Source organism: Ovis aries, chromosome 14 (genome assembly GCF_016772045.2).
Source record: "Ovis aries strain OAR_USU_Benz2616 breed Rambouillet chromosome 14, ARS-UI_Ramb_v3.0, whole genome shotgun sequence".
Lineage (NCBI taxonomy): Eukaryota > Metazoa > Chordata > Mammalia > Artiodactyla > Bovidae > Ovis > Ovis aries.
The window spans coordinates 52,993,033-53,018,532 of record NC_056067.1 but is presented as its reverse complement, the minus strand read 5'-3'; the positions used below and the strand labels follow the sequence as shown (position 1 = coordinate 53,018,532).

Here is a 25,500-nt window from a genome sequence, read left to right as displayed (position 1 = left end):
GTGGGCGGTACCAGACAGTACCGAGAGGGATCTCGGCTCAACCAATCCTGGCCCGAGGATTGTGTTGGGGGGCCTGGCAGGGGGTGTCCCGACCCCCTCCCCCTTTCTGGGCATCCTGGGGGATGACCCCGGTGCCAGGCCCGGCGTCGGCCGCCTGATGCCGGGCGGGCCGAGCCGGGGATGCTGGAACGAAGGGCGTTGCTATGGCAACGGGAGGCAGGGCCTGTGGGGGGAGACCGGGCCCGAGCTGGGACCGGGGGGGCCGGCGGTGGATGTGGCGGGGCGATGGCGGAGCGCGGCCCGGCCTTCTGCGGCCTCTACGACACGTCCTCGCTGCTTCAGTATTGCAACGGTGAGACCCCTCCTCAGTTCCGACCCTGGCCCCGCCCAGGGCTGGACCTATCTCCTTCTACCCCAACCTCCTTCCAAGTCCCCATCCTCGCCCCTAGCTGAAGATTCTCCTTTCTCCCCTAGCAGGACCCTGACCCCAGAGCAAGGTGCCTGATCCCCAAAGCCCTGATCCCAGTCCCCCACCTTCTTCCACCCTCCGCTTTTTCCCCAGGTGGCTGAACCGAGAGAAGAGAGCAGAGCCTTTAGGAGCTTGGGGTTGAAGGAGGGAAGGCCTGGAGGTGTGGAACTCTGCTCTCTCCATCTCCTCTCAATCCTCCGGGACCCTCTCCCTTCTCCTCAGCAGAGGGGCTGATTGAGGGAGAGTGGAATTGGGTGTTGGCTTGTGGGCTGGGTATTGGACCAGGCAGGATGACCAGAGGACTTTGCCCCCACACTACCCCCCAAGTCCTCAGGCCCCACCCCTCCTGCCCATTAGGATTCATCCGTTCTCCCTAGACAAATGGGCATGAAAAAGAAACGCCACTGTGGGTGTCAGACCCGGATGAAGGGAGCTGGAGACAGAGGGGAGAAGTGGGAAGTGGGGGCTGCCCTCTGGGCAAAAGAGCTGAAGGTGGGGGGATGAACCGGCAGGAGGGAACAGAGGAGTTGAGTCATGGTGGGTGAGGGGTGGGTGGGCAGGTCAAGGCCTCAGAATCAGCTGGCTCCCTGGATGGGGGTTGCAGGGGCAAAGTAACAGTTCCTCCACTTCACTCTGAGGCCCTGAGAAGGAACTCCCTTTTGGAGGCTTACCTCTGGGCATACACCCCAGTGTCAGGGACCAGAATGCTCATTTTTGTCCTCCTCAGCCCCTCTGAGAGGCAGGCTGACAGGGTGCCTAACCTGGATCAAATACCTGTTCTGGGGCTGAAAGGGTGTGTGTCCATGTTCGAGTAACTTCATCTCTCTGGGCTTCAATCCCCATCTATCTTCTTGCCTCCTAAAATGGGTATAATACTAGAGCTACTAAAGTTGCTGGGACATTGGGTACCATGTACTCAGTCACTTCAGTCGTGTCCAAGTCTTTGCGACCCTGTGGACCATAGCCCACCGGGCTCCTCTGTCCATGGGATTTTCCTAGCAAGAATACTGGAGTGAGTTGCCATGCCCTCCTCCAGTGTGGTACCATAATAACATTTAATTATATTCTGGATTTATTGAGCACATACCAGAGCCAGGTGAGATGCTAAGTGTTTTGCACGTGTAAGCTCTGTATGACAAATCTCATTTTGGGGGGTAGTATTATTAATGGTAAGTAAGAGGGGTCTTGGCACAAGGAGGTGATCCTCCCCTATTGGCTGTTTGACCTTCGGTGATCTCTATACTCTCCCCCATTCTCCGTCTTTAGTTTCCTCTTTTGCAAAACGCAATGCCAACAGGCCCCTGAGATTGCTTTTCTTATGAGTTCCGAGTCCTGACAGTTCTCTCCCTCAGACCTAACCCCCACCTTCCAATGCAGGTCCAGGCACCCGACCAGAGTGGCGCTGGGTGGGGGGCAGGGCAGGCGAAGCCAGGCAAGCGATTGGGCCGCAGGGGGTGGGGGAGGGAGGGGAGGGACCGATGGCTGCACTGCGGAGCCCAGCGGACGGGCGGGGCATCCTATGGACGGGGGATAGCAGGTGCTACTTCCAAGCCCCGTTCCTGTTAAGGCTACCACCTTTACTTCCACCGGACTGGGAGCCAGGGCTTCTTGGTTCTTGCCAGCAATGAGTCTGGGTATGAGTGGTCTGGGACGAAAGGGGGAGGGGGGAACACTTTGGTACTCTGCCCCTCCCACTTCGGGAAAATGAGGACCGCGGGAGATGGAGGAGGAGTTATTTGGCTGCATGTAGAGAGGAGAGGGAGAGCCGAGTCAGGGGCGTGGGAGTACAGAAGCTACATTTTAAAAGAGGATCAGAGGAGAGAAGCTTGGGTCGGGGAAGTTAGTTTGGGTGTCAGATTCTCTTGCGCGAATCTCGGGTCTTCGAGGAGCTGCCTGCAACTCCCAAATTTGCCGCCAGGGGCCGCAGAAACTCTGTCCTTGCAGCAGGCTCTGGGGTCGAACCCCTCGGTGAGGAGAGAAAGCGGAGAGGGACCAGGCACAGACCTTTTTGGCTTGAAAAGTGTTAGAAACAGAGAGGAAATGTTAGTACCCGTGATAAAAAATCTCGATATTCGTCAGAGGATATTGGGGATTAATTGTAGAATGTTGGTGTCATTCGGGAAAAGTTGATGTCATCCCTAAGATGTTGATATCACTCATAGGTATTTAGCATCTTAGTCATAGAATCTTAAAACCAGAGTCGAGAGGCTCTTGATTTGTAGACTCTCTTAGAAAGTTAGCGAGGAAGGGACTTCCCTAAGGTCACGCCTCCAGGGCGCTGCGGCAGAGAGGAGTGTGCAGGCAAGGGTTGAGAGCCGTGGGGATTTCCTTCCGCTCTTCTTGGCCCACATCCAGGCGGTCCAGCCTCAGGTCGCGGGAGATGAAGGGGGCGTGGCTGCCCCCAGACCTAGCCCCGGGCAGGTGGGAGGGACACTTCCCCTTGGGCGTTGGAGCTCCTGGGTGGCCCTCGCAGTGATCTCTTGCCTTCCAGATGACAATTTGTCGGGCACGAGCGGGATGGAAGTGGACGACCGCGTGTCGGCGCTGGAGCAGCGGCTTCAGCTGCAGGAAGATGAGCTGGCGGTCTTAAAGGCGGCGCTGGCTGACGCGCTGCGTCGCCTGCGGGCATGCGAAGAGCAAGGCGCAGCGCTGCGCGCGCGGGGCACCCCCAAGGGCCGGGCTCCTCCTCGCCTAGGCACCACTGCCTCCGGTATCCTCACTAGGCTAGAGGGGTGAGGTGGTCGGGGCTGGGGCCTGGACCTCAGACTCATCCTCTTCTGTCTTCTAACTCCATCTCTCTAGTGTGTCAGCTCCTGAAAGGTCTTCCCACCAGGACGCCCCTCAATGGCTCGGGACCCCCTCGGCGCGTGGGCGGCTATGCCACATCCCCATCCTCCCCCAAAAAGGAGGCGACCTCTGGGCGCAGGTGAGGCGCGGAAGTCGGGATCCATAGCCTCTTCCAAGACCTCGGAGGCTGTTTATATGAAAAGGGATGGACTTGGGTGTCTGAACATCAGCAGGGGAAGGTCCTGAAAAGTTCTCGCCCGCGTCTGGCACTCGTCTGCTGGCTTCGCAGGTTCTGACCCTAACTGTGTGCTCTCTATTAGCAGTGCCCGGCGCTACTTGTCACCAGAGCGCCTCGCCTCGGTGCGCCGCGAGGACCCCCGCAGCCGCACCACATCCTCTAGCAGCAACTGCAGCGCCAAAAAGGAAGGGTAAGTGTCCAAAGCGGGGTCGTACAGCAAAAGGTGGGACCAAGACCTCAGTTAGGCTTAGAAAACGATAGGGAGACTAGGGTGATGCCCCAGGCCACGAGGTAATAACGTAAAGCGTGGTCATCTAGTTCTGAAAGCGGAAACGGTGCGGGAGGATCGGAGTGACCAATCTTGAAGCAGCTTGGTAGTAGTGAAAGGCACGGGAAGGCGGAGCCAACATTGAGGGGCGTGGTCAAAGCTTTAGAGGCTGGACTAGAGCGTAGGGGGCACGGATGGTCAGAGTCTCTCGCAAGAGCCTGAGTAGAAGTTAGGGAGGAGCCAGGATTGTGGGCGTGGCTATTAAGGTGAAGGGAGAGTCCGCGTTGAGCCTCCGGGAGGCAGCCAGGTCAGGGCTCTAAGAGGAGTTTCTGCAGGAAATGGGGTAATCAGAGGAACGAGCGTGAAAGGAATTTGAGGGCGTGGCCAGAGGGTAAACTGGGCAGAATCAGAACCTGGGGTGAGAGCAACGGGCTGAGATCATGTGCAGCAGTGTCCGGTGCAAGAAACAGGGATGAGGGGAGCCTGGGCGCTGCCAGGTGGAAATGGGCGCGGTTTGAATTTGAAGGTTGGGTGTGGTCATAGGAGGAGAAGGGGACGACAGAAGATGAGATGGTTAGATGGCATCGCCGACTCGATGGACATAAGTTTGAGCAAGCTCCGGGAATTGTGATGGACAGGGAAGCCTGGCGTGCTGCAGCCCACGGGGCCGCAAAGAGTCGGACACGACTGTGCGACTGAATTGAACTGTGGTCATAGGTGGACGTGGACAGACCTCAGTAGGTCAGCAGGGACTAAGGGTAAAGGTTATCTTGGTCTGCTTGCTTGTCCAGACCTGAAGACGATAGGAGTTTCCATGGGGGAGCTGTCGATTCAGGGGTAGGGTCAGAAGGAGAGGTGGGACTATGATCAGAATGTTGGGAGAGGTCAAGTTCCCAGAGGCCGGGCCAGACCGAATGTCTGGGCGGTGTAAAAACCTAAATGTGGAGTCCCATGCGGTGGGCGAGGTCAAGGCTGGGGGGTGGGGCGGACTAAGGCTGGACCGGAGTCAAAAACCCACACATTTCACCCCACTGAAATAATAGCAAACACGTACACAGAGCTATGTGCCAGGTACTACACAAGGCACTTTACATGAATTAAGCAATTGAAGCTTCACAATCGCCTGAGAGGTTTATTATCCCCAAGTGAAAAGTGAAGAAACCGAGGCAGAGGTTTGGCCACTTGTTCACAACGCTGGGAACTGGCAAAGCTTGGGTTTGAACTCAGGCAGACACGTCCTCGAGTCCGTGTTCTCAAAAAACACTCTCCCTCCCCCGACAAAAGAGCCTGGTGTCAGGACCCCCACAGCCCCGGAACACGAACCTCCGGCTGCGGGGTCTGCCGCGGAGGGCTGGGCAGGGCGCGGCGGCGCGGGCGCCTCCCAGGGCCGGAAGCGGCGGAGCTGGTCCCGGCTCCACCCCCAGCCCAGAAGCGCCGCCAGCCGCCGCCATGAGTAGCTTTGGACCTGGGTGAGACCCTCTTGCACACACCCCCTCCTCCTTGCACTAGCAGGACCCAGACCCGCGGGCATCACCTCTTTCCGTCAGCAAAAAGGAGTGTAGAGACACGCCCCTTCCCTTAAATCCTCACCTCGTCCCTTTGTTAGAAGTTTGGGGCGCTGTGGGACTGGGGGTGGAGAGCGTTGGGAGAACTGTGCTGACAAGAGGGAAGGGTACCTTGTGACTCCCGGCTTCCAGGATCGCGTCCCTGCCACTTCGTGCTGTGTGATCTTTGGCGATCACTGCCTCTCTGGGCCTGTGTCTTAGGCTCTGCAAGATCAACCGAGCAAAGCACACGGCCTGCAGAGAGGCAGCGCTCCGCTCCTTACTCGCCCCCCATCCCCCCATTACTCATTAAAGACCTCGGGAGAGCCGTGGGGTGGGGGAAGTGGTTTCTTCCAGTTTCTGACTTGCCTGCTAATTAGGGCTTTCTTTTCTTTCTTCCCCCCGCCCCGCCCCTTCTTTATCCTTTCCTGACAGCAAAACCAAAGAAGTTATCTTCAGCATGGGTAAGTAGGGAGAATGGGAGGGCCTCGCTGGGGTGAGAGGCCAGAGCTGGAGGTCAGGAAACCTCTTTGACCTCATCCCCACCCCCAACCCCTTCCCTCTTTTACTTAAGAAACATTTAAAAAGTGAAGTCAGAAGGGGAGAGGTTACGGGGTTGCAGGCTGGTGTCAGCACCTGACCTCTGGGAATATGCATCCTAGCAGAGGAGGGCTCGGTGAAAATGTTCCTGAGGGGTCGCCCTGTACCCATGCTGATCCCGGAGGAGCTGGTCCCCACCTACAGCCTGGACACGCGCTCTGAGCTGCCTTCGCGCCGATTCAAGTTGGACTGGGTGTATCCTTTTACTTTAATCTCTTCCTCCGGATACCCCCACCCCCACCCCCCCAATCCGGAAGGGACAGAAGCCCTTCCCTGGGACAGCAGCTAGAGGGAGGGTCTTTGTACGGAAAAGGGACTTCTCAGGCATCTGTGAAGTGAGGGATCAGGAAGAGCCTGGAGTCTGCAGGGAGCAGAGGGAGGCAGATTAGCTCACGTGACTTTTATGCTTCATTAGAGCTCCAGACATTTGCTGAGTGCCCTCTATCTATCAGATTCTCTTCTACACACAGGCTAGGTTCCCTGAGCTCCCTTCTAAAGTGGGGGAGACTGAGGCCAGGGAGTCAACAAATAAGATAATTTCAGCTAAGTAATAAATGCTGGTCATACAGTAACCTAAGCTCAAGTGAGAGGAGTAACTGGGTTTCTCTGAGGAGGGGGCATTTGAGCTGAGAATTGAACATTTAGGGGCCAGGGCTTCTCTGGTGGCTCAGATGGTAAAGAATCTGCCTCCAATGCAGGAGACCTGAGTTTGATCCCTGGATCAGGAAGATCCCCAGAAATGGTTACCCACTCAAGTATTCTTGCCTGGAGAATTCCATGGACAGAGGAGCTGTGTGGGCTACAGTCCATGGGGTCACAAAGAGTCAGACACAACTGAGTGACTAACAGTTTCACTTCACTTTCATAGGAAGAACAGAAGGCACGGCAAGTTCAAGGACACTGTGGCCAGAGTGAGTTTGGTGAATGTGAGAAATGAAAGAAGTTGGCATTGGTTAAGAACCCTGTCTTTGGAGCCTGGCAGAAATAGGTTGAAATGCCAGCCCAGCCTCTGGCTGGCTTTGTGACCCTGGACGAATCACCTTGCCATTTTGTGCCTGATTAGCCTCCTCTGAAAAGTGGGTGTCATGATCTCAGATTCATTAGACTGTGAAACAATGTGCTCATAATATGTGCCCTATAAACAGAAATTGATTAAAATAATAACTAATCACTATTGAGCACATACTGACCATGCCGCATGGCACGTGGGATCTTCGTTCCCTGACTAGGGATTGAACGCACGTCCCCTGCATTGGAAGTGTGGAGTCTTAACCACTTGACTGCCAGGGAAGTCCCTATTGAGTGCTTATTGTATGCCAGGCACTGTTCAAAGTTCTTTCAATATAAATACATCGAATAATATCCTTTTCTTTTGTAGGGTTCAGAATATATTTTTATAGCCAGTGTTCTCCAAGAGCCCTCTGAGGCCTGCAGGTTGGGAATGATTACCCTTACTTTCCAGATGAGAAAACTGAGGCCACGAGAGGGGTCCCAGCCCTGTCCTAGGGAGTCAGAGCAGAGCTGAGGCCAGAACTCTGACTCTGATCAATATGGTAACTACACCTAGTTCTTGATGAGACTGTCAATTGCACGGCAGCTTTTTTCAAAACACAAACTGGGGTTTGGGGTTAGCATCCTGGGGACCCACTCCCTGTCCTCCTTTCTTGGCCTTGGTTTTTTTCTCTGGAGGAGGCAGGAATAGTTGGAGCCTGGAACCTCTTTAAGGCAGCTGGAAATATTCACAGGAATTGAAGAATACCATGCTGTTATGCCAGGCTTGGTTTGATAAGTGAGCATCAGGAGAAAAGCAGCTGAGACAGCAAAAGTCCATGTGGGCCTCATTCCCCAGCCCTAAAATGGCTGCAAGGTGAAGCAGTTTCTATGGGGTTGGGATAGGCATATTGATATCCATTCAAATGTTTCGTGAACATTCTGGGACTAAGGACATTCTATTGGACTAAGTAGTCCAACAGTCCCCAAATTAGTATCAACCTGCCTTCCTGGGCTTATAGTCCAGTGTGGGGACAGAATCTATGAAAATGACAACTTAGAGTGGGCAAAGTTGGGATGGGGGAACCCAGAGAGGGCAGCCGACCCAGCCTGGGCATCAGGGAAGGCTTCCTGGAAGAGGAGTTATAGAAGAGCAAAACAGCCCAGTTTTGGCTGCCATGCAATTCACAGTCTCATCAAGGGCTAGGTGCAGTTACCACATTGATCAGATGAGTAGGATGAGTCCAGCAGACGAAGTGAGACTGAGGCCTGCTCTGAGGATGTGACAGCTGAGAATGGTGGCAGGAAGTGTGTAGTAGGCAAAGGGAATGGTTAGTGCCAAGACCTGGGTGATGGTCATGATCATGGTGTTTTGGGGAAATCCAGCGTCAGAGGGCAGAAGCTAAGACCAGGGGAGGGCAAACAAGGCCAGCAAGAGGAGCTTGGACTTCCTCTTAGGGGAACTGGGGAGCTACAGAAAGTTCTGAACAGAAGAGGGGTCACATTCCTTCAACAAATATTGAACTCATATGTCTGCTGTGTACCAGGGGTACATCAGTAAACAGAATAGATAGAGGTCATGCCCTCCTAGAGCAGGCACTCTAGCTGGGGAGACACAGAATAAGTTAAACAGACGGACTTCCCTGGTGGTCCACTGGTTAAGACGCTGTGCTTCCAATGCAAGGGGCACAAGTTAGATCCCTGGTTGGGGAATTGCCCTGGGATGTGGCGAAAACAAAAACAGAACATGTGGGATGCTGATGAATGTACTGCAGGAAAATTAAGAGGGAAGGGGGATGGGGGCACTAAGGGTGTATGGGTTTTCTTTATTTTTTATCATTTTTTTTTTTTTGACGTGGACCATTTTTTTTTAAGTCTTTATTGAATTTGTTACAATATTACTTTTGTTTTATATTTTGGTTATTTGGACCCCAGGCATGTGGGATCTTAGCTCCCTGACCAGGGATCGAACCCGAACCCCCTGCATTGGAAAGGGAAGTCTTAACCACTGGCTTGCCAAGAAGTCTTGAGTTTGCAGGATCTTTTTGGTCATGCTGCAAGACTTGTAGGATCTTAGTTCCCCAAACAGGGATCAAACCTGGGCCCCGGAAGTGAAAGTGCTGACTCCTAACCACTAACCTGACAGGGAATTCCGGTTTGCAGTTTTAAATATCTCAGAACTATTTAGGAGAGGCTGAGAAGGCCTCTCTAAGGAGCTGACAGTTGAGTAGAGAGCCTGAGCAGAGGACACATGAAAACTGACTTAGTGATAATAGGTTTTAACAGGATTCCTCTGGGGAAGAAGGGTAGACAGATTAGTTTCCTGTGGCTGCTCTCCACAAATGCCCACAAACTTGGTGGCTTAAAACAACAGAAAAATCTCACAATTCTGGAGGCCAGAAATCCCTAATCAAGGTGTCAGCAGGGCCACGGTCCCTCTGGAGGTCCTGGGGGAATTTTTCCCCGGCTCCTAGCTTGTGGTGGCTGCTGACAGCCTTTCAGCTCTTCCATCTACTCCAGTCTCACACTGCCTTATCCCACCCAGTGTCAGTGTCCTTTTGTTCTCTGCCTCTTACGAGGACATTTGTCATTGGAGTTAGACAGCCCAGCCAGATAATCCAGGATGATCTCATCTCAAGATCCTTAATTACATTTGCAAAGACTCCTTCTCCAAGTAAGGTCACATTCTCAGTTTCCAGGTGGTAATACTTTGGTGGACACTTTTTTTTCTTCATTATTTGGCCAGGCGGCATGTGGGATGTTAGTTCCCTCACCAGGGATTGAACCTGCATCCCCTGTATTGGAAGCTCAGAGTCTTAACCACTGGACTTCCAAGGAAGTCCCACAATAGACATATTTTAGTTGGGGGGAGGGGCGGTTATTCAACCTCCTGCAGGGGTAAGAGTGGAAACAGGAAAACCTAGCTCCCATGACCTTCATCTGGGAGTCAGCCAATAGCTGCAATGAAAAAGACACTCCTTAACTGGCCCCGGGGCATCTCTAGCTATGGTTACCGTGGCCGAGACTGCAGAGCTAACCTTTACCTGCTGCCCACGGGGGAGATAGTGTACTTTGTGGCTTCCGTGGCCGTTCTGTACAGTGTGGAGGAGCAGAGGCAGCGGCACTACCTGGGACACAACGATGACATCAAGTGGTGAGGACAGGGAGAAGGGTGCCAAATATCTCCCGCACAGGGCATCGAAGGGGAGGTGGGTGGGGCCAGGTCTTCACTTGGCCTGAATTCAGGCAGAAGTCGGGGGAAAACACCGTGGATTAATTATCAGTACTTCAGATGTCGGTGAATTCACTCTGATAACCTGGACTTTTCACTTCTTTTGAAAACTTCAAGCAGACACACCAGACAGTCCTGCAGTGTGTTGGAATCCTGTGGTGGCAGCCACCCTTTCGATGAGTGTGTTCTCTTGGCCATTTGTGGTTCAGGCTTGAGCCCTATGGGCCCCTGAGTTAGAGGCCAGAGGACTGAGTCTTGCTTCTGAGCCAGGGTACCCAGAGAGTGTTCTCTAATTGTTATTGAAGAACTACATCAATGTTCATTGACTAATTTAGGGGTCCCCAACCTCCAGGATCTAATCCCTGATGATCTGAGATGGAGCTGATGTAATAATAATAGAAATAAAGTGCACAATACATGTAGTGCGCTTGAATTATCCCCAAACCATCTCCCTCTTCCCGGTCTGAAGAATAGTTTTCTTCCACGAAACCAGTCCCGGGGGCCAAAAACGTTGGGGACTGCTGGATTAAAAATAGCTCATTGAGCCCACCCGTGGAATGAATAATCAGGCATCATGACTGGCTGCTGCTGGAGGGGTTCTGGGCTGCTGTCATCCCTGCCCCCAACTCACTCCCTGAGTCTCCTCCACTTGCTCTTCTCTCCTCAGCCTGGCTGTCCACCCTGATATGGTCACCATCGCCACTGGACAGGTGGCAGGCACCACTAAGGAGGGGAAGGTAACAGAGTGAAGCGGGCAGGACCTGGAGGCTGGGATGGAGTTGTGGGGGTGGGGGGTGTCAGGGAGCCAGGCCCCCCAGGTAACTGGCCTCTCTCCTTCCTGCAGCCGCTGCCGCCCCACGTGCGCATCTGGGACTCGGTGTCCCTCTCCACCTTACACGTGCTGGGCCTGGGGGTGTTTGACAGAGCTGTATGCTGTGTGGGCTTTTCTAAATCTGTAAGTCCTGTGCAGGCCTGGCCCTGGGCCCTCTCCTGCCCCTGGTTCCTCTTTGGGTTGGAGGCCACGCCTTCATCGTGACGTCACGGGTTCTGGACACGCCCCCGGCCAAACTCCTGGCCCTCCTGCTCCTCCAGGCTGGGTGCCTGCAGTTGCAGCCTCACCGGCCTTCTCTGGTGACTCAACCGTAAAGAATTCGCTGGCCTATGTGGGTATATGTGGGTTTGATCCCTGAGTCGGGAAGTGGTCAGCCTGCCCCACTATTCTTGCCTGCAAAAGCCCATGGGCAGAGGGGCCTACAGGCTACAGTCTATGGGGTCGCAAGAGTCAGACGCGGCTTAGCAACGAAGCGACAGTAAAACAGCATGTCTGCCCCCAGACAGACTCCGCAATGATCCTTTGTAGATCAGGTAATGCTTTTCACGTTTTCACACCACCTTCCATTCTGGGCTTCCCTGGTGCCTCAGAGGTTAAAGCGTCTGCCTGCAATGCGGGAGACCTGGGTTCGATCCCTGGGTTGGGAAGATCCCCTGGAGAAGGAAATGGCAACCCACTCTAGTACTCTTGTCTGGAGAATCCCATGGACAGAGGAGCTTGGTGGGCTACAGTCCACGGGGTCGCAAAGAGTCGGACACGACTGAGCGACTTCATTTCATCCTGGAAGGATCCTTATCTGTAGGCATTTTAAGCCCTGTGTCTAGCGCAGCGCTGCTCCTAGTACCATCCGGAACATGGGTGTTGGCAGATATGGGGGAGGTAAGCACAAAAATCAAGAGTAAGGCTTTAGTGATTTGTAGAGCAATTTGACATTCCCACACATCCAAGTGTGTGATTGCTGGTTTTTTCCTAAAATCATATTTTACATTTTTATCGCATTTCACCATAGTAGTGGCTGCAGCGAATCAGGGAAATAAAAAACAACTGGTCCTCCCACCTACCGTTTAAAAGCCTCACAGGTTTTCTGAAACCTTTGGAGAAATAAAGCTATTTTGTTGCCGGCAAAATCAAAACTAACCTGTGCTTAACTAAAGATATAAAACAGCAACATTGTCCCAACTTTATTAGTTGTTTAACTTCATAGTCATACAAGTCATTACAGATAAAGAGGCAGGTTAGATGCTCTTAGTGAGAATTCCTGAGGGTGTGCTGGTTGCAGAGAAATTGTTGCTGAGGGGAAATTAGGTGAATTTCTTAGGGACTAGTCATTTCAAAAGGAAAACTATAAACAGCCTTTAAAATGTGTGTGGCCCTGGATGGGGAGTGTATTTTAATGTGTTCCATATGCCTTGGGCCAGGGCCTTTGAAAATCTTAAAACAGGCCTGAGTGGCTAATGCCCCAGTGGGCAAGGTATTGGTGTTGGGGGCAGGGAGGCGGGGTAGACCCAGAGCTGTCTGCCCCTCCCCAATCCTCTCTCCTCTTCCTAGAATGGAGGCAACCTCCTGTGTGCAGTAGATGAATCCAACGATCACGTGCTTTCTGTGTGGGACTGGGCCAAGGAGACCAAGGTGGTGGATGTCAAGGTGAAGTAACCCCCTTGTAACCCCCCCCTTTTTTTTTCAATCCTCATTCCTTGGGGTTCCTCTGTGGCGGCCAGATCTCAGTGTTCATGAGTCCAGAGTCAGACTCACCTCGAAGTCCTGGCTTTGCCATTTGCTAGCAATGTGACTTCAGGCAAGTGGCTTGCCCTCTCGGTGCCTCAGTTGCCTCATCTGTAAAATGGGAGTTATGGTAGCATCTACCCTGTAGGGAAAATTTGGCTTTGATGTTGGGATATGGGGTGGGCAGACCAGGCCTAACAGGAGGACCAGTACAGGGTGGCTGCTGCTGTTTCAGTTGCTCTGTGATGTCTAAGATAGACCTTGACTTGCATCTCTGGCTGGTTTTACAGATGAGGAACCCGAGGCAGAGGGGAGAGCTACTTGCCCAAGGTCACATGCTCATTCTGGGCTGGGGGCAAGAGACCTAGAATGGGGGGCCCATGGTCTGGGGAAGAAGTAGTTGAGAGGCTGGGCTCCCAGTGATTTGATTCCAGACGGAGTCTGGCTGTGTGTCCTTAGGCAAGCGACTTCCCCTCTGAGCTTTACTTTGTCATCTGTAATGGGAAGTACTAATGAGCTTTATCTCATAAGGTGCTGTGGGGTTAAATGAGTTGATGGATGTAAAGGGCTTGGCACGGAGCTTGGTGCAAAGTAAGGGCTCTCCACGTGTCTGCCATTAGGTTGGTGAAGAAAGCAATAAAGCTTCACTGGCCCTGCTTCCTGTGCTTTAGCTTGCCTGTATAGGAGAGATATAGGCAAGTCAGTTGTGCAGGACACAACCCACACAGCTGTATTTAGGGCAGTCCTTCCTGAGATGGGTGTGGTGGTCCTGGTGGCTTTGAGGTCCTCATTCTGAATCTCCTCCACCCCTTAAAGTGCTCCAACGAGGCCGTGCTGGTGGCTACCTTCCACCCCACAGATCCCACCGTGCTCATCACCTGTGGGAAATCCCACATTTACTTTTGGAACCTGGAGGGGGGCAGCCTGAGCAAGCGGCAGGGCCTCTTTGAGGTGAGTGCCAGGGGTCCCAGGACTGGCTGGCCCTGAGGGAGGCTGGCAGGGACCCCCCAGACAGCTGGAGACACCCCACAGGCTGGAATGTGTAGGGATGCTGAGGTATTGCCTGCTGGGGCATCAGTTCCCTTATTCATACCGGGGATGGTCCTCCTCAACTCTTAAGTTTTGAGGATTCAATGGGATGAAGAATATAGCAGCTCCTATCAGATAGTGGATGCTGGGTAAGTGGGTTGCTGTGGTTGTTGATAGTCTGGATAAATAGAGAGGTCGGAGCCTGGTGACCGGGAGAGAGAGAAAAACAGCAGGAACCAGAGGCCCGCCTTTGGTGAGAGTTGGGTCTTCCACCCCAACAGAGGAGGCCCTGAGAATACCAGGCTCAGATGGAGGTGAAATGGAGATATTGAGAAGAAGGTGGGGCAGGGCAGGGAGAGGGACCTAGAGGCGAGGGAAGGAGAGGAGAGGGGTGGGGCAGACGGCAGGGGAAACTGAGGACAGAGACTGGGACAGAAGTCAAGATGAGAGAGAGGAGGGAGGAAGGGAATCTGGGGTGGGGAAGGGAGACAGTGGGGTCAGAAACTCTAGGTGATGTGATGCTCCATGGATGTACACTGGAGACAAGGATGCTCCTCACAGGGCTGCACCTAGAAGCAGGGAGGACGTCCCCCGGACCATGGTCCTGGCTGGTGGTGAGCTCGGGGATGCCACCCGGCTTCAGTGACCCTCTGATACCATCCCCTTCTCCCCCACCTTAGAAATACGAGAAACCGAAGTACGTGCTGTGTGTGACCTTTTTGGAGGGTGGCGATGTGGTCACCGGGGACTCTGGGGGGAACCTCTATGTCTGGGGCAAAGGTCAGTGTCACCCCACCATTTGGTCCCCAACCCAGTCCTCCCTGACTCCCTTTGGCTGTGCCTTCCTTCCTCAGACCCTGCTGGAATGTATGATGTGCATGCGTGCGTGCTAAGTCGCTTCAGTCGTGTCCAACTCTGTGCGACCCTATGGGCTGTAGCCCGCCAGGCTCCTCTGTCCATGGGATTCTCCAGGCAAGAATACTAGAGTGGGTTGCCATGCCCTCCTCCAGGGGATCTTCCCAACCCAGGGGTCCAAACCACTTATCCTACGTCTCCTGCACTGGCAGGCAGGTTCTTACCACTAGCACCACCTGGGAAGCCCTGGGTATGATACAACAGGTTAAATCCTTACTTGACCAAGTCTAATGCCTCCATCAAGGTTCAGCTCTATCCCCACCTGCACGAAATCTTCACGTATCCCTTCCCTTGTCCCCTGCAAACCCCTTGGTGGTGATCAAGTTTGAACTGTAAATGAATGGGTTAACCCAGGTTAGACGGATGGAAAGATGGTTTGTTCCAGACAAAGGAATGAATGAATAAGGCAATGAATGAATGTAGGGGTTGTCCTACTCAGTGAATAGGAGAATGAGTAAATGAATACACTGTCTTTCCAGATGGCTTATTAGAATGGATGGTAGGGTGGTTGGGTGGATGGGACGCCAGGTAGAAGAAAAGGTGAGTGAATGGCTGGATGTGGGAGTGAAAGTTTGAGGTGTTTTCTGGGGTCAGTGTGGGGCAGCTTCCGCCTGCTGACCCCTGCCCCTGGCCACCCCGCAGGTGGGAACCGAATCACGCAGGCAGTGCTGGGTGCCCATGATGGCGGCGTGTTTGGGCTCTGCGCCCTGCGGGACGGGACGCTGGTGTCCGGAGGTGGCCGCGATCGGCGGGTGGTCCTCTGGGGTTCCGACTACAGCAAGCTGCAGGAGGTGGAGGTGAGGAGGGGGAGAGGCTCATACAAAGGTGAGGAATCTCCCACCAGGGCACCAGGGCTCCTAGCACTAGACCCTGCTCTCCCAGCCTGTGTCCCCCGTCCCCACCCTGCCCTCACCTCTGTTGTTGCTGTTCAGCCGCTAAGTTGCATCCAACTCTTTGCGACCCCATGGACTGCACCATGCCAGGCTTCCCTGTCCGTCACTATCTCCTGGAGTTGCCCAAGTTCATGTCCATTGAATCGTTGGTGCTATCCAGCCATCTCACCCCCCACCTCTATGTGTGTTCTAAACATCTGCCCACCGCCACCCCCCTCCAGGTCCCTGAGGACTTCGGCCCTGTGCGCACCGTGGCCGAGGGCCGGGGAGACACGCTGTACGTGGGGACCACCCGCAACTCCATCCTGCAGGGCTCTGTCCACACCGGCTTCTCGCTGCTGGTCCAGGTGAGCATCTCTTCTGCACCTGCCCCGCTCCGACCCTACCTGCCTCTCTTCTCTCCTCTGCACCATTCACTTCTCTCTTACCACTCCCATTTCTCCTCACCTCTCTGCCCCATTCCTTATCCTCTGGCCTAGTTAACACCTCTTACCTTCCTTTTACCTGCTTGTGACCTATAACCCCACCCCTGCCCTAAGACTCCTGCCCCAGAACACCCCATGGCCCAGCAGTGGGTTAACTGGTAGCACAGCAGGGGCTTTTTAGGACCTTGCTCCAGCTATGCTGCCCCCTGCTGGTCAGGGCAGTGTGCTGTTTCTGTAAGTGCCCTGGCAGGTTGTCCCACAGGCCCCGGGCCACACACCTTGCAGGTCTCTGGCTCCAGGGCTCAGGAAAGCCCTCCTCAGACGCCCATGCCTCCCTCCTCCCACAACCCTACCCCACATCCAGTTTAAAGAGCCCAGCTACCAAGTGGTGGTCTAGAAGGATGGCTTAGAATATGAATTCTGAAAAAAAAAAAAAGAATATGAATTCTGGGGAGTGACTGCCTGGGGGTGAAAGGCAACCCTGTCGCTCACTCGCTGTGTGATATGAGGCAAATGAGTAACTTCTCTGTGCCTTTATGCGAGAGAGTAACACAACTGATCTCACAGGGTTTTATAAGGATTCCGTGAGTCAATTCATATACAGCATTTTGAATGATGCCGGGCACAGAGTAAGTGCACAAAGAGTCTTGGCCAAAACTGCTCCTTGCCGAGACTTCCCTAGTAGTCCAGTGGTTAAGACTCTGACCTTCCATTGTAGAGGGCATGGACAGGTTCGATCCCTGGTCTGGGAACTAAGATCCCCCATGATGCATGGCATGGCCAAAAAGAGAAAAAAAAAAAAAAAAGTTCCTTGTTCAGTGGTTTTCCCCTTCCTTCATTCCCGACATGCATTTTCCCTCTTACAAGGTGGCTGAGATCCATGCAACTGAGTTTATATTCCCCCTTCTGGCTCTTTGGGGCTTTCCCAGTGGCCCCGTAGTAAAGAATCTGCCTGCATCACAGGAGACATGGGTTCAATTCCTGGTTCAGGAAGATAGATCCTCTGGAGAAGGAAATGACAACCCACTCCAGTGTTCTTGCCTCGGAAATCCCATGGACAGGAGCCTGGTGGGCTAGAGTGCATGGGGTCACAAAGAGCTGGACGTGACTGAGTGACTCAGCACACACGTGTGTGAAGAAGATGAAGAAAAACAAGGGCTAGAGAGATTTCTTAGGTGTCCCAAGGCCAGAAGGGACCTTAAAGACCCCTAGTAATAGCATCAATGTTTTACAATATTAGTTATACATATTTTTAAATGTTTTATTCTTTTGGCCACACTGGGCCACTTGTGGGATCTTAATTCCCCCAACCAGGGATTGAACCTGTGCCCTTGAGCAGTGAAAGCGGAGTCCTAACCACTGGACCACCAGGGAATTCCCAAGTTATATATGATTAGTATATTACTAGAATTGTATTATTTAGCATTGATCATTATGCTGCTATCAATAATTACACTTCTGTTGATTATCATAGTTAATTATTTTAATACTATATTAATAGGATATGTTATTATTACCAATAATAGTCAGCCACTTTCATTTGATGAGCAGTTTGTACCAGCCTCATCCATCTTCCTTGTATTTGCACTTTCCATCCACAATTTGAGTAAGCAGAATGCCATGAGACACATACAGTGATTGGACCCATTTTACAGAAGATGAAACCAAGGCTTCAAGGAGAAGTCACCTGCGCAGGTGACTGCCATAGTCAATAAGTGAGATGTGGTCAGACACCAGGCTGAGTACCCTCCATGGTTTCCCACAACCTTCTGGGCACCATCTGACTCCTAAGATCAAGCTCCTACGCACCATGTCTCTTGCTTCTCATTGTGCAAACTGGAAAGCAGAGGTCTGAGGGGAGGGGGCACATTTGCCTGGAGCCCCCCACTGGGGCAGGGATCTGCCCAATCATTGCCTCCTTCAGATACCCTGGGCAAAGCGTCGTCCCTGGGTCACCTGTGGGGAGAGTGTGTTGCTGAGGCTGGTCCAGCACTTCTTTCTGGCATCAGAGGTGGGGGATGCGGAGGAAAGATCTGGATCGGTGATCTCCATGCTATAACCTCTCCTTCCTGCCAGGGCCACATGGAAGAGCTGTGGGGCCTGGCCACACATCCCAGCCGGGCACAGTTTGTGACGTGCGGGCAGGATAAGCTGGTGCATCTGTGGAGTGTGGAGTCCCACCAGCCCCTGTGGAGTAGGACCATCGAGGTAAGGGGCTGGGGGACTTGATACACCCTTCTAACAGGACCACCTGTCTCAGTGTGTCAGGGATCAAACAGGAACCACACCCAGTGTCTTTCAGCAGAAGGAGATTTAATGCAGGGAACTGAGTGCTTACAAACTCACTTGGGAGGGCTGGGGGGAGTGAGTTCTTGACCGGAAGGAAGCCTAGAACAACACCCCAGACCTGACGTACCTGAGGAGCTGCTGCCTCTTCCACAGTCAGGAAGGTGGGGAGTCAGGAACCACTGGGTTCAAGAAAATGCTGTCCTCATAACTGCGATCCAGGAATCAGGATGCTGTGGTCACTCGAGTGTTGGCTCGAGAGCTATACTGTCTAGTACATGAGGCTATTCCAACTTAAATTAACTTTAAATGTAAGAGTGAAAGGTTCAGTTTCTCCTTTGCACTAACTACATTCCAAACATGTGACTGCATGTGTGTGTACATGCTCAGTTGCTCAGTCATGTCCAACTCCCCTGTCCATGGAATTCTTCAGCCAAGAATATTGGAGTGGGTTGCCATTTCCTTCTCCAGGGGATCTTCCCGACCTAGGGATCGAACCTGCATCTCCTGTGTCTCCTGCATTGCAGGTGGATTCTTTACCTGCTGAGCCAAAACATGCGGCTAGTTGCTACCAAATTGTCAAGTGCAGATACAGAACATCTCCATCATCGTAGAAAGACAGTGTCTAGCAAGACAGTGGGGAGATCTAGAGTGATCAGTGCTGGCTATATTTGCACTGACCAGAAGCAGATCCTCTGTGCCGTTGCCTTTCAAGGCTAGTGACTGCTCAGCTGCACAGCAAATGTTTTCACAACCTAACTGATCAGCGGAAGTGGCAGAGTGGGGCCTCTACTTTGCGTCTTCCAGAGCCCACAGCAGTGTAACTGATTGTTGGATGCAAATCACAGCTGACCCTAGCCGCATGGGCTTCTGGGCAATGTAGTTTTTAAGCTCCCCTGCCTGTGCAGTATGGGAGAGTAGAAAGTCAGTTGTCATAGTCTTCACACCACCTTTTGAGGTTTTGCTCTAGGAATCCAGGGTTACCTGTGATCCTGGAACACCTGATGGCCTTTCAACTTATAGGAGTCAGGGATGGTGTGTCCTAGAAATTACTGGGGCCATATGTAATGATCCTCACCTTGGCTGCTAACTGAACACCTGCTATAAGCCAGGTTCCATGTTCAGCACAGCAGTTCTCTAGCCAGGGCATCAGAACCACCTGAGATGTCAGAAACAAAGAATCGAATCGTGAGCTCCAAGCACAGGAAGTCTGATTCAAGAAGTCTGAGTTTGGTCCCAGATTCTGCAGATTGTAACAAGCTCCCTTAGGCTATTCTGATTCAGGCAGTCTCCCTACCATGCTTGAAACTACCTTAGCACTTTACCCACATCATCTTTTTTTTAAGTTTGTATTGGGGTATAGCCAGTTAATAATGCTGTGGTAGATTCAGGTGAACAGTGAAGGGACTCAGCCATACGTATCCATGTATCCAATCTCCCCCAAACCTAGCTCCCATCCAGGCTGGCAGATAACATCATCTTTTTAACCGCTTCCGCCCCCAACCTCCACAAGGCAGTAGGAATGATGGATCCTCACTTGGAAACAGGCCCAGAAAGGTAAAATCATCAACAAGTGTAATTATGATCATGCTGCTGCTGCTAAGTCGCTTCAGTCGTGTCCGACTCTGTGCGACCCCATAAAACGGCAGCCCACCAGGCTCCCCCGTCCCTGGGATTCTCCTGGCAAGAACACTGGAGTGGGTTGCCATTTCCTTCTCCAATGCATGAAAGTGAAAAGTGAAAATGAAGTCACTCAGTTGTGTCCGACTGTTAGCGACCCCATGGACTGCAGCCCACCAGGCTCCTCCACCCATGGGATTTTCCAGGCAAGAGTACTAGAGTGGGGTGCCATTTCCTTCTCCAATGCATGAAAGTGAAAAGTGAAAGTGAAGTCGCTCAGTCGTGTCCGACTGTTAGCGACCCCATGGACTGCAGCCTACCAGGCTCCTCCGTCCATGGGATTTTCCAGGCAAGAGCACTGGAGTGGGGTGCCATTGCCTTCCCCAAATTACGATCATAGGTGACCTTTATTGAGTGCTTCCTGTGGGCCATCTTGCTTACCATTCTCAGGGCTTTACACCTTGCATATAACAGTCCTGGGAAGTGTGTGTGTTTATGTTCTCCATTTGAGACAACCACAGCCAAAGTGGAGAAACCTATTTGATGTCACATACTAGGAAGTGTCAGAGCCACTGTTTGAAGCCAGGTCTGATTCCATGGTGTTCTGTTGCCTGTAAATCAACCAAATCCCCCCCATACCCACACCCCAATTAAATATTTTTTTGCTAGAGATAAAGATGCGGGGAAACAGGCACTCAGACACAGCTGGTATAATTATAAGCTGATATAATTTTATGGCAATCAGATTGACACGATATATCAAAAGTCTTAGGAATGTGGACAGTCTTGATCCCAACAGTCTCATGTCTAAAAAAGTCCCTAAGGAGATCATCTTGGGTGAATAAAACTGTGGGAATTTAGAACAGGAGTGATAAAGGATCCAGAGTCCACAGTGATAGGAGGAATGTTTTCTGTTCGAGCCAACATGTTAAAGGGAAGGAGAGTGTTTTCTAAGTGCGGCAGGGGGTTACCAGAGGGCAGCAGAGGGAAGTGAGAGCCCTTAAGCAGGCTCCGAGGCCGGGAAGGTGGGCCAGATGGACGGGGACCCCAGCTTCCAGCCCCGTTTCTTCTCTCCCTCCTCAGGATCCTGCCCGCTCTGCCGGCTTCCACCCCAGTGGCTCTGTCCTGGCCATCGGCACAGTGACTGGCAGGTAACACTGATGGGCATTTGGGGTGGGCTTCTGTGCTCCCCCCAGGAACTATCCCTTGATTCCCCCCTCCTTCCCTATTGCCCCAAAGCCTACAGAGAACGGTAATTAGGTCCCAGCTGGTTGCCAGGACTTGATCTCCCATCATTCCTCTTTGGGAGTCCGCTTTCTCCCACGTCTTTCTGGGGTCCCTCCCTCAAGGCCCCCACAGATTGCCACCCCTCTCTACCAGATCAGCTCACCCCTCCTCCCCCCACCACGCCTTCTCCTTAAAGATGGCTGCTGCTGGACACGGAGACCCATGACCTGGTGGCCATCCATACTGATGGGAATGAACAGATCTCAGTGGTCAGCTTCTCTCCCGGTAAGGAACGCGACTGGGGATGCTGGAGAGGCAGGGCCTGGGAACAGAAAAGCTGGTTTACAGGCAGGAGGAAGGGTTGGAGCCTGTGTGGCGCCGGCCTAAGGGTGGGGCCAGGACTGTGGTAGGGATGGAGCTCGGGACTACTGAGTTGTCTGGGATAGTGGGGGGGCTGAATCTGAGAGAGGAGGGGGTAGAACCTGGGTGCTTCCTCATAGCCCCCTCCCCCTCCCCCAGACGGGGCGTACCTGGCCGTGGGCTCCCACGACAACTTGGTGTACGTGTACACGGTGGACCAAGGCGGCCGCAAGGTCAGCCGCTTGGGCAAGTGCTCGGTGAGTGGGCCATGGCCCCCAGCCCGCGCCGCCACCCCGTCCGGGGGGTGCAGGATTAACCAGTTTTCTACCTCAAGGGAGCGCAGCTTCAACACTCAACTGACTGCCCTGATTACGTCTAGGAGTCTTAGCTGGGCACACACACATTTACCCTCTCCTGTGTTTTAAGCCGGCCCTTTGTGTAGCCCCGCCCCTCACATTCTAAGCCCGCCCCTTCGTGTAGCCCCGCCCCTCACGTTCTAAACACACCCTCTGTGTTATAGCCCAGCTCCTTGCATTCAAAGCCCGCCCCCTCTGTGTCTAGCTCGGCCCACTTGTTCTAAACTCCCCATGTGTTCGAAGCCCTCCTTGTCTAGCCCTGCCCATCACGGTCTGCCCCTGCCCATGGTAGTCTGGCCCCACACTCCAAAGGCTTGTGTACCCTTCCTCTAGACCCCTCGTGTTTTCACTCTACCTCCATATTTTGCCTTCCCCCCATCCTGGGCGGATCCTGCCCTCTCCAGCTCTAACCCATCCCTTCCCTCCCCTGCAGGGCCATTCCAGTTTTATCACCCACCTGGATTGGGCCCAGGACAGCAGCTGCTTTGTCACCAACTCTGGGGACTACGAGATTCTGTACTGTGAGTTCTCTGAAACCCAAAGGCACGCCTCCCTCAGCCTCTCCACTGCAGCATGTGCGATTTGCATAGCCTTCCCTGGGTTCTGGCAGAAAACGCAGTGCATTCAAGTCCCTCTCCTTTGGCTGGTGTATTCAGGGGCTGATCTATTGGGCTGGTCTCCTGACTTCTGGTTTCCTCCCTGGTGGACCCAGCTTTTAACCAATTCCTCCCCTCCCTGTTTGGATGGGTTGGGTACAGGTTTCTAAGCAGATACCCTTGCTCTGGCCTTAGGGTGTCATCATCTCCCAGGATCTAGTCCCCTCAGCCAGCCTGAAGAGGTAGAATAAGCCCTGGGACCTTAACCTCCTGTCTCGGACCTCAGTGTCCACTGTCTGTGAAATGGGTGTGTTGTCAGTAGTTCTTTATGCTCTGAATATCTCTCCTCCATTTTCTGCCCCAGGGGATTCATCTACCTGTAAGCAGATCACTACTGCTGAAACTGTGAGGAATGTGGAATGGGCCACGGCTACTTGTGTCTTAGGGTTTGGGGTGTTTGGTAAGTTGTGGAATGGACAGAGTCTTGCTGAGGACAGGAGTTCTGAGAAATATCCCTGACTGGTGGTTTTTGCAGCCTCTTATTACCAGGCTGGGAAACTCATTCCTTTACCCATGTGAGCAGACATATTTGTGTCAGAGGAAAGAGGAGGGTGAGATGACTGTTCAAGGTAGCTGTAGTGAAATGAGAACAAATGAGGGGTGGCGCCTGGCTCAGAGAGATTTGCACGGCCTGTGTCCCAGGCATGAGTTCATTCAGGCATTAACGTACTCAACACATACTCCCTGAGCACCTCTCTGCACAGCTGGGCAGTGCCGAGACCCAGTGGTGACCGTGACAGCCCTGGCCTTGCCATCGTGGGACTCACAATCCAGTGGGCAAGATAGACCTGTCCCCAGACAACCCAGAATAGATCAGTCGGAGGCAGGGAACTCCAGAGAGGACATCTGGCCCCAGTCTAGGAGGGAGTCAGGGAGGACTTCCTGGAGGAAGGGACGTCCAAATTGGGCCCTGCAGGATGAGGAGTTACATTCCAGTGTGGTGAAGAAGGAAAGCAAAGGGAATAATAGCCATGTGTAAAAGCCCAGAGGTGACAGAGCTTACTATTTGGAGAAATGCAAGAAGGCAGGATGGCTAAGTCATTGCAGAGTTCAAGGGAAACACTGGTGAGGGCAAGGCTGGAGCAGTGTGAGGGGCCTGGCAGAGCACAGGGGTCATGGTGAGAAGCCTGGACAGTGGAAGGGTTTTTGTTTTGTTTGGGCCACGTTGTGTGGCTTATGGGATCTTTGTTCCTCAACCAGGGCTTGAACTCAGGCCCTTGGCAGTGACAGCATGGAGTGCTAACCACTGGGTCACCAGGGAATTCCCCATGAGAAGGTTTTGAATGATGGAAGATAGGGTCAGATACATATTTCCAAAAGATTATTCCAACTCTCATCCCTGGCTAGAGACAGGCTAGATGAGAGGAAGGCAGGGAGGCTGCAGCTGGGGCCTGCTCGCCTTGGGGTTTCCTGGCCCCAACTGACATCTTACCATCACCACTCACCCCCAATCTTTTCCTCAGGGATCTGGTCCGAGGGAGCGGATGGTACTGACATCAATGCTGTGGCCCGCTCCCATGATGGGAAGTTGCTGGCTTCAGCTGATGACTTTGGCAAAGTCCACCTGTTCAGCTACCCCTGCTGTCAGCCTCGAGTGAGTCCCTGTGGGGGCTGGCAGGGTGGAGGTATCAAGCAGCCCTTTCCGGATCTCAGTTTCCCATCTATACAAAGAGGGCAGTGACTGGATCCCAAAGGCCTTTCTTAACTTGAAACTTGACAAATTTCTGAGTCTGTAGTGCTAAAGCCCTGAGCATCTGCATTATGAAACCTTTGGTTCTGTTATCCTGTTAACTCAAGAAATATTTATTGAGTACCTACTATACACTGGGGCACACGGAATACAGCAGTGGACAAGACAGGTGACTCCTTTTCTTTCCTTCTTCCCCTATCACAGGCCCTCAGCCACAAATATGGCGGACACAGCAGCCATGTGACAAACGTGGCCTTCTTGTGGGATGACAGCATGGCCCTAACCACGGGGGGCAAGGACACCAGCGTGCTACAGTGGCGGGTGGTCTGAACTGAGGAGGGTGGGGTTCCTAGGAACATGGGGCCCAGGTAGAGTCAGGTGGTGAGGCTGCAATTTTATTTTCGGGAGATGTCTATTGCCGAGTAGAGTAATATATACCCAGAGTATGTCTATAGCAAAGGGGGTTATGGGGGTGGGTGGGTGGACTGACAGAAGTCTCTATTTATCAGGGTGGGAAGAGGGGTCACATTGATTTGGGGGAGCCATTAGAGTGTTTGGTTCAGAGTGTTTTTTAAGTTTATTATTTTATATCATCCAGAAATAAAAACATGTGCACTAAGGTAGAGTTTCAGGGTCTGTGTATGGGCGTATCCATAGATTGAGTGTGTCTATAAGTATGTGTGCGTGTATTAGTGTTTGTGATGAGAGACCATTATTAGGTCTTAATTGGTCTTTAAGCTTGATAGAAACCAAGCTAGCTCTAACTTAAGCCAAAGGAGTACCCAGTTGGCCGACATACCCAAACAAGGAAAGGCAGTTGTCCCCTCTGGCTTTCAGGACCCATGAACCAAGGGTTTGAGGGCAATCAAGGTATTCCATACCTTCTCTGATCTTCTGCAAGCCAGCATTTTCCTCTGGGAACAGTAGTCTCCACTCAACAGAAGGATGGCACTCGGCAGCTTGAACCCCAAGCCCAAAAATCCCAGAGAAGGGCTATGATTGGCCCATCTGCAAATCAATCAACTTGGACTGTTGGTTGGTGTACTGTGATTGGCTAGTTCCACTTATTTGCCGACCAGTCCTGGACCAATGATTGTGACCAGGAAGATGGAATCATTAAAAACATGGAAGCCTCATTTGAACCATAGGGTTGAAATAGGGCAAGGAAAGTTTTCAGAGAAGTGGAGTGATGACACTATAGAGATCTGGTGGATGAGGTATGAGCGTTCTGCATTACAAAAGACAGAAACCTAATTTCATCCAGCAGAAACAATAAGAGGCAATTGCCAGGTCGTGAAACTGAGTAGTCCAGGAGGGGTCTAGCTGGACTGTGGTAATTGGGTTTCTCCCATCCGGGATTT

The 25,500-nt window shown here is 52.6% G+C and overlaps 1 protein-coding gene across 7 annotated transcripts; it reads left to right on the top strand.

Annotated features, from left to right (window-relative positions):
• Positions 1 to 24,756, top strand: EML2 (EMAP like 2). 7 transcript variants are annotated; one of them, XM_027978491.3, is made up of 22 exons: positions 1 to 352; positions 2,961 to 3,179; positions 3,272 to 3,395; positions 3,580 to 3,684; positions 5,742 to 5,770; positions 5,972 to 6,101; positions 9,901 to 10,050; positions 10,796 to 10,865; positions 10,973 to 11,083; positions 12,509 to 12,604; positions 13,499 to 13,633; positions 14,392 to 14,491; positions 15,269 to 15,423; positions 15,741 to 15,866; positions 18,021 to 18,152; positions 20,934 to 21,001; positions 21,274 to 21,362; positions 21,597 to 21,694; positions 22,227 to 22,314; positions 22,754 to 22,849; positions 23,913 to 24,043; positions 24,344 to 24,756. In XM_027978491.3, exons 1-22 carry the CDS (start codon positions 181 to 183, stop codon positions 24,467 to 24,469), a joined length of 2,550 nt encoding a protein of 849 aa, XP_027834292.1. In that variant the 5' UTR covers positions 1 to 180; the 3' UTR covers positions 24,470 to 24,756. The 7 variants fall into 7 exon arrangements, 6 of the variants coding, with proteins under 6 accessions (XP_027834292.1, XP_027834291.1, XP_042088125.1 ...); XM_027978490.3 differs by having other exon boundaries at positions 3,577 to 3,684; XM_042232191.1 differs by having other exon boundaries at positions 265 to 352; positions 5,969 to 6,101.
• Positions 24,757 to 25,500: the final 744 nt, after the last annotated feature.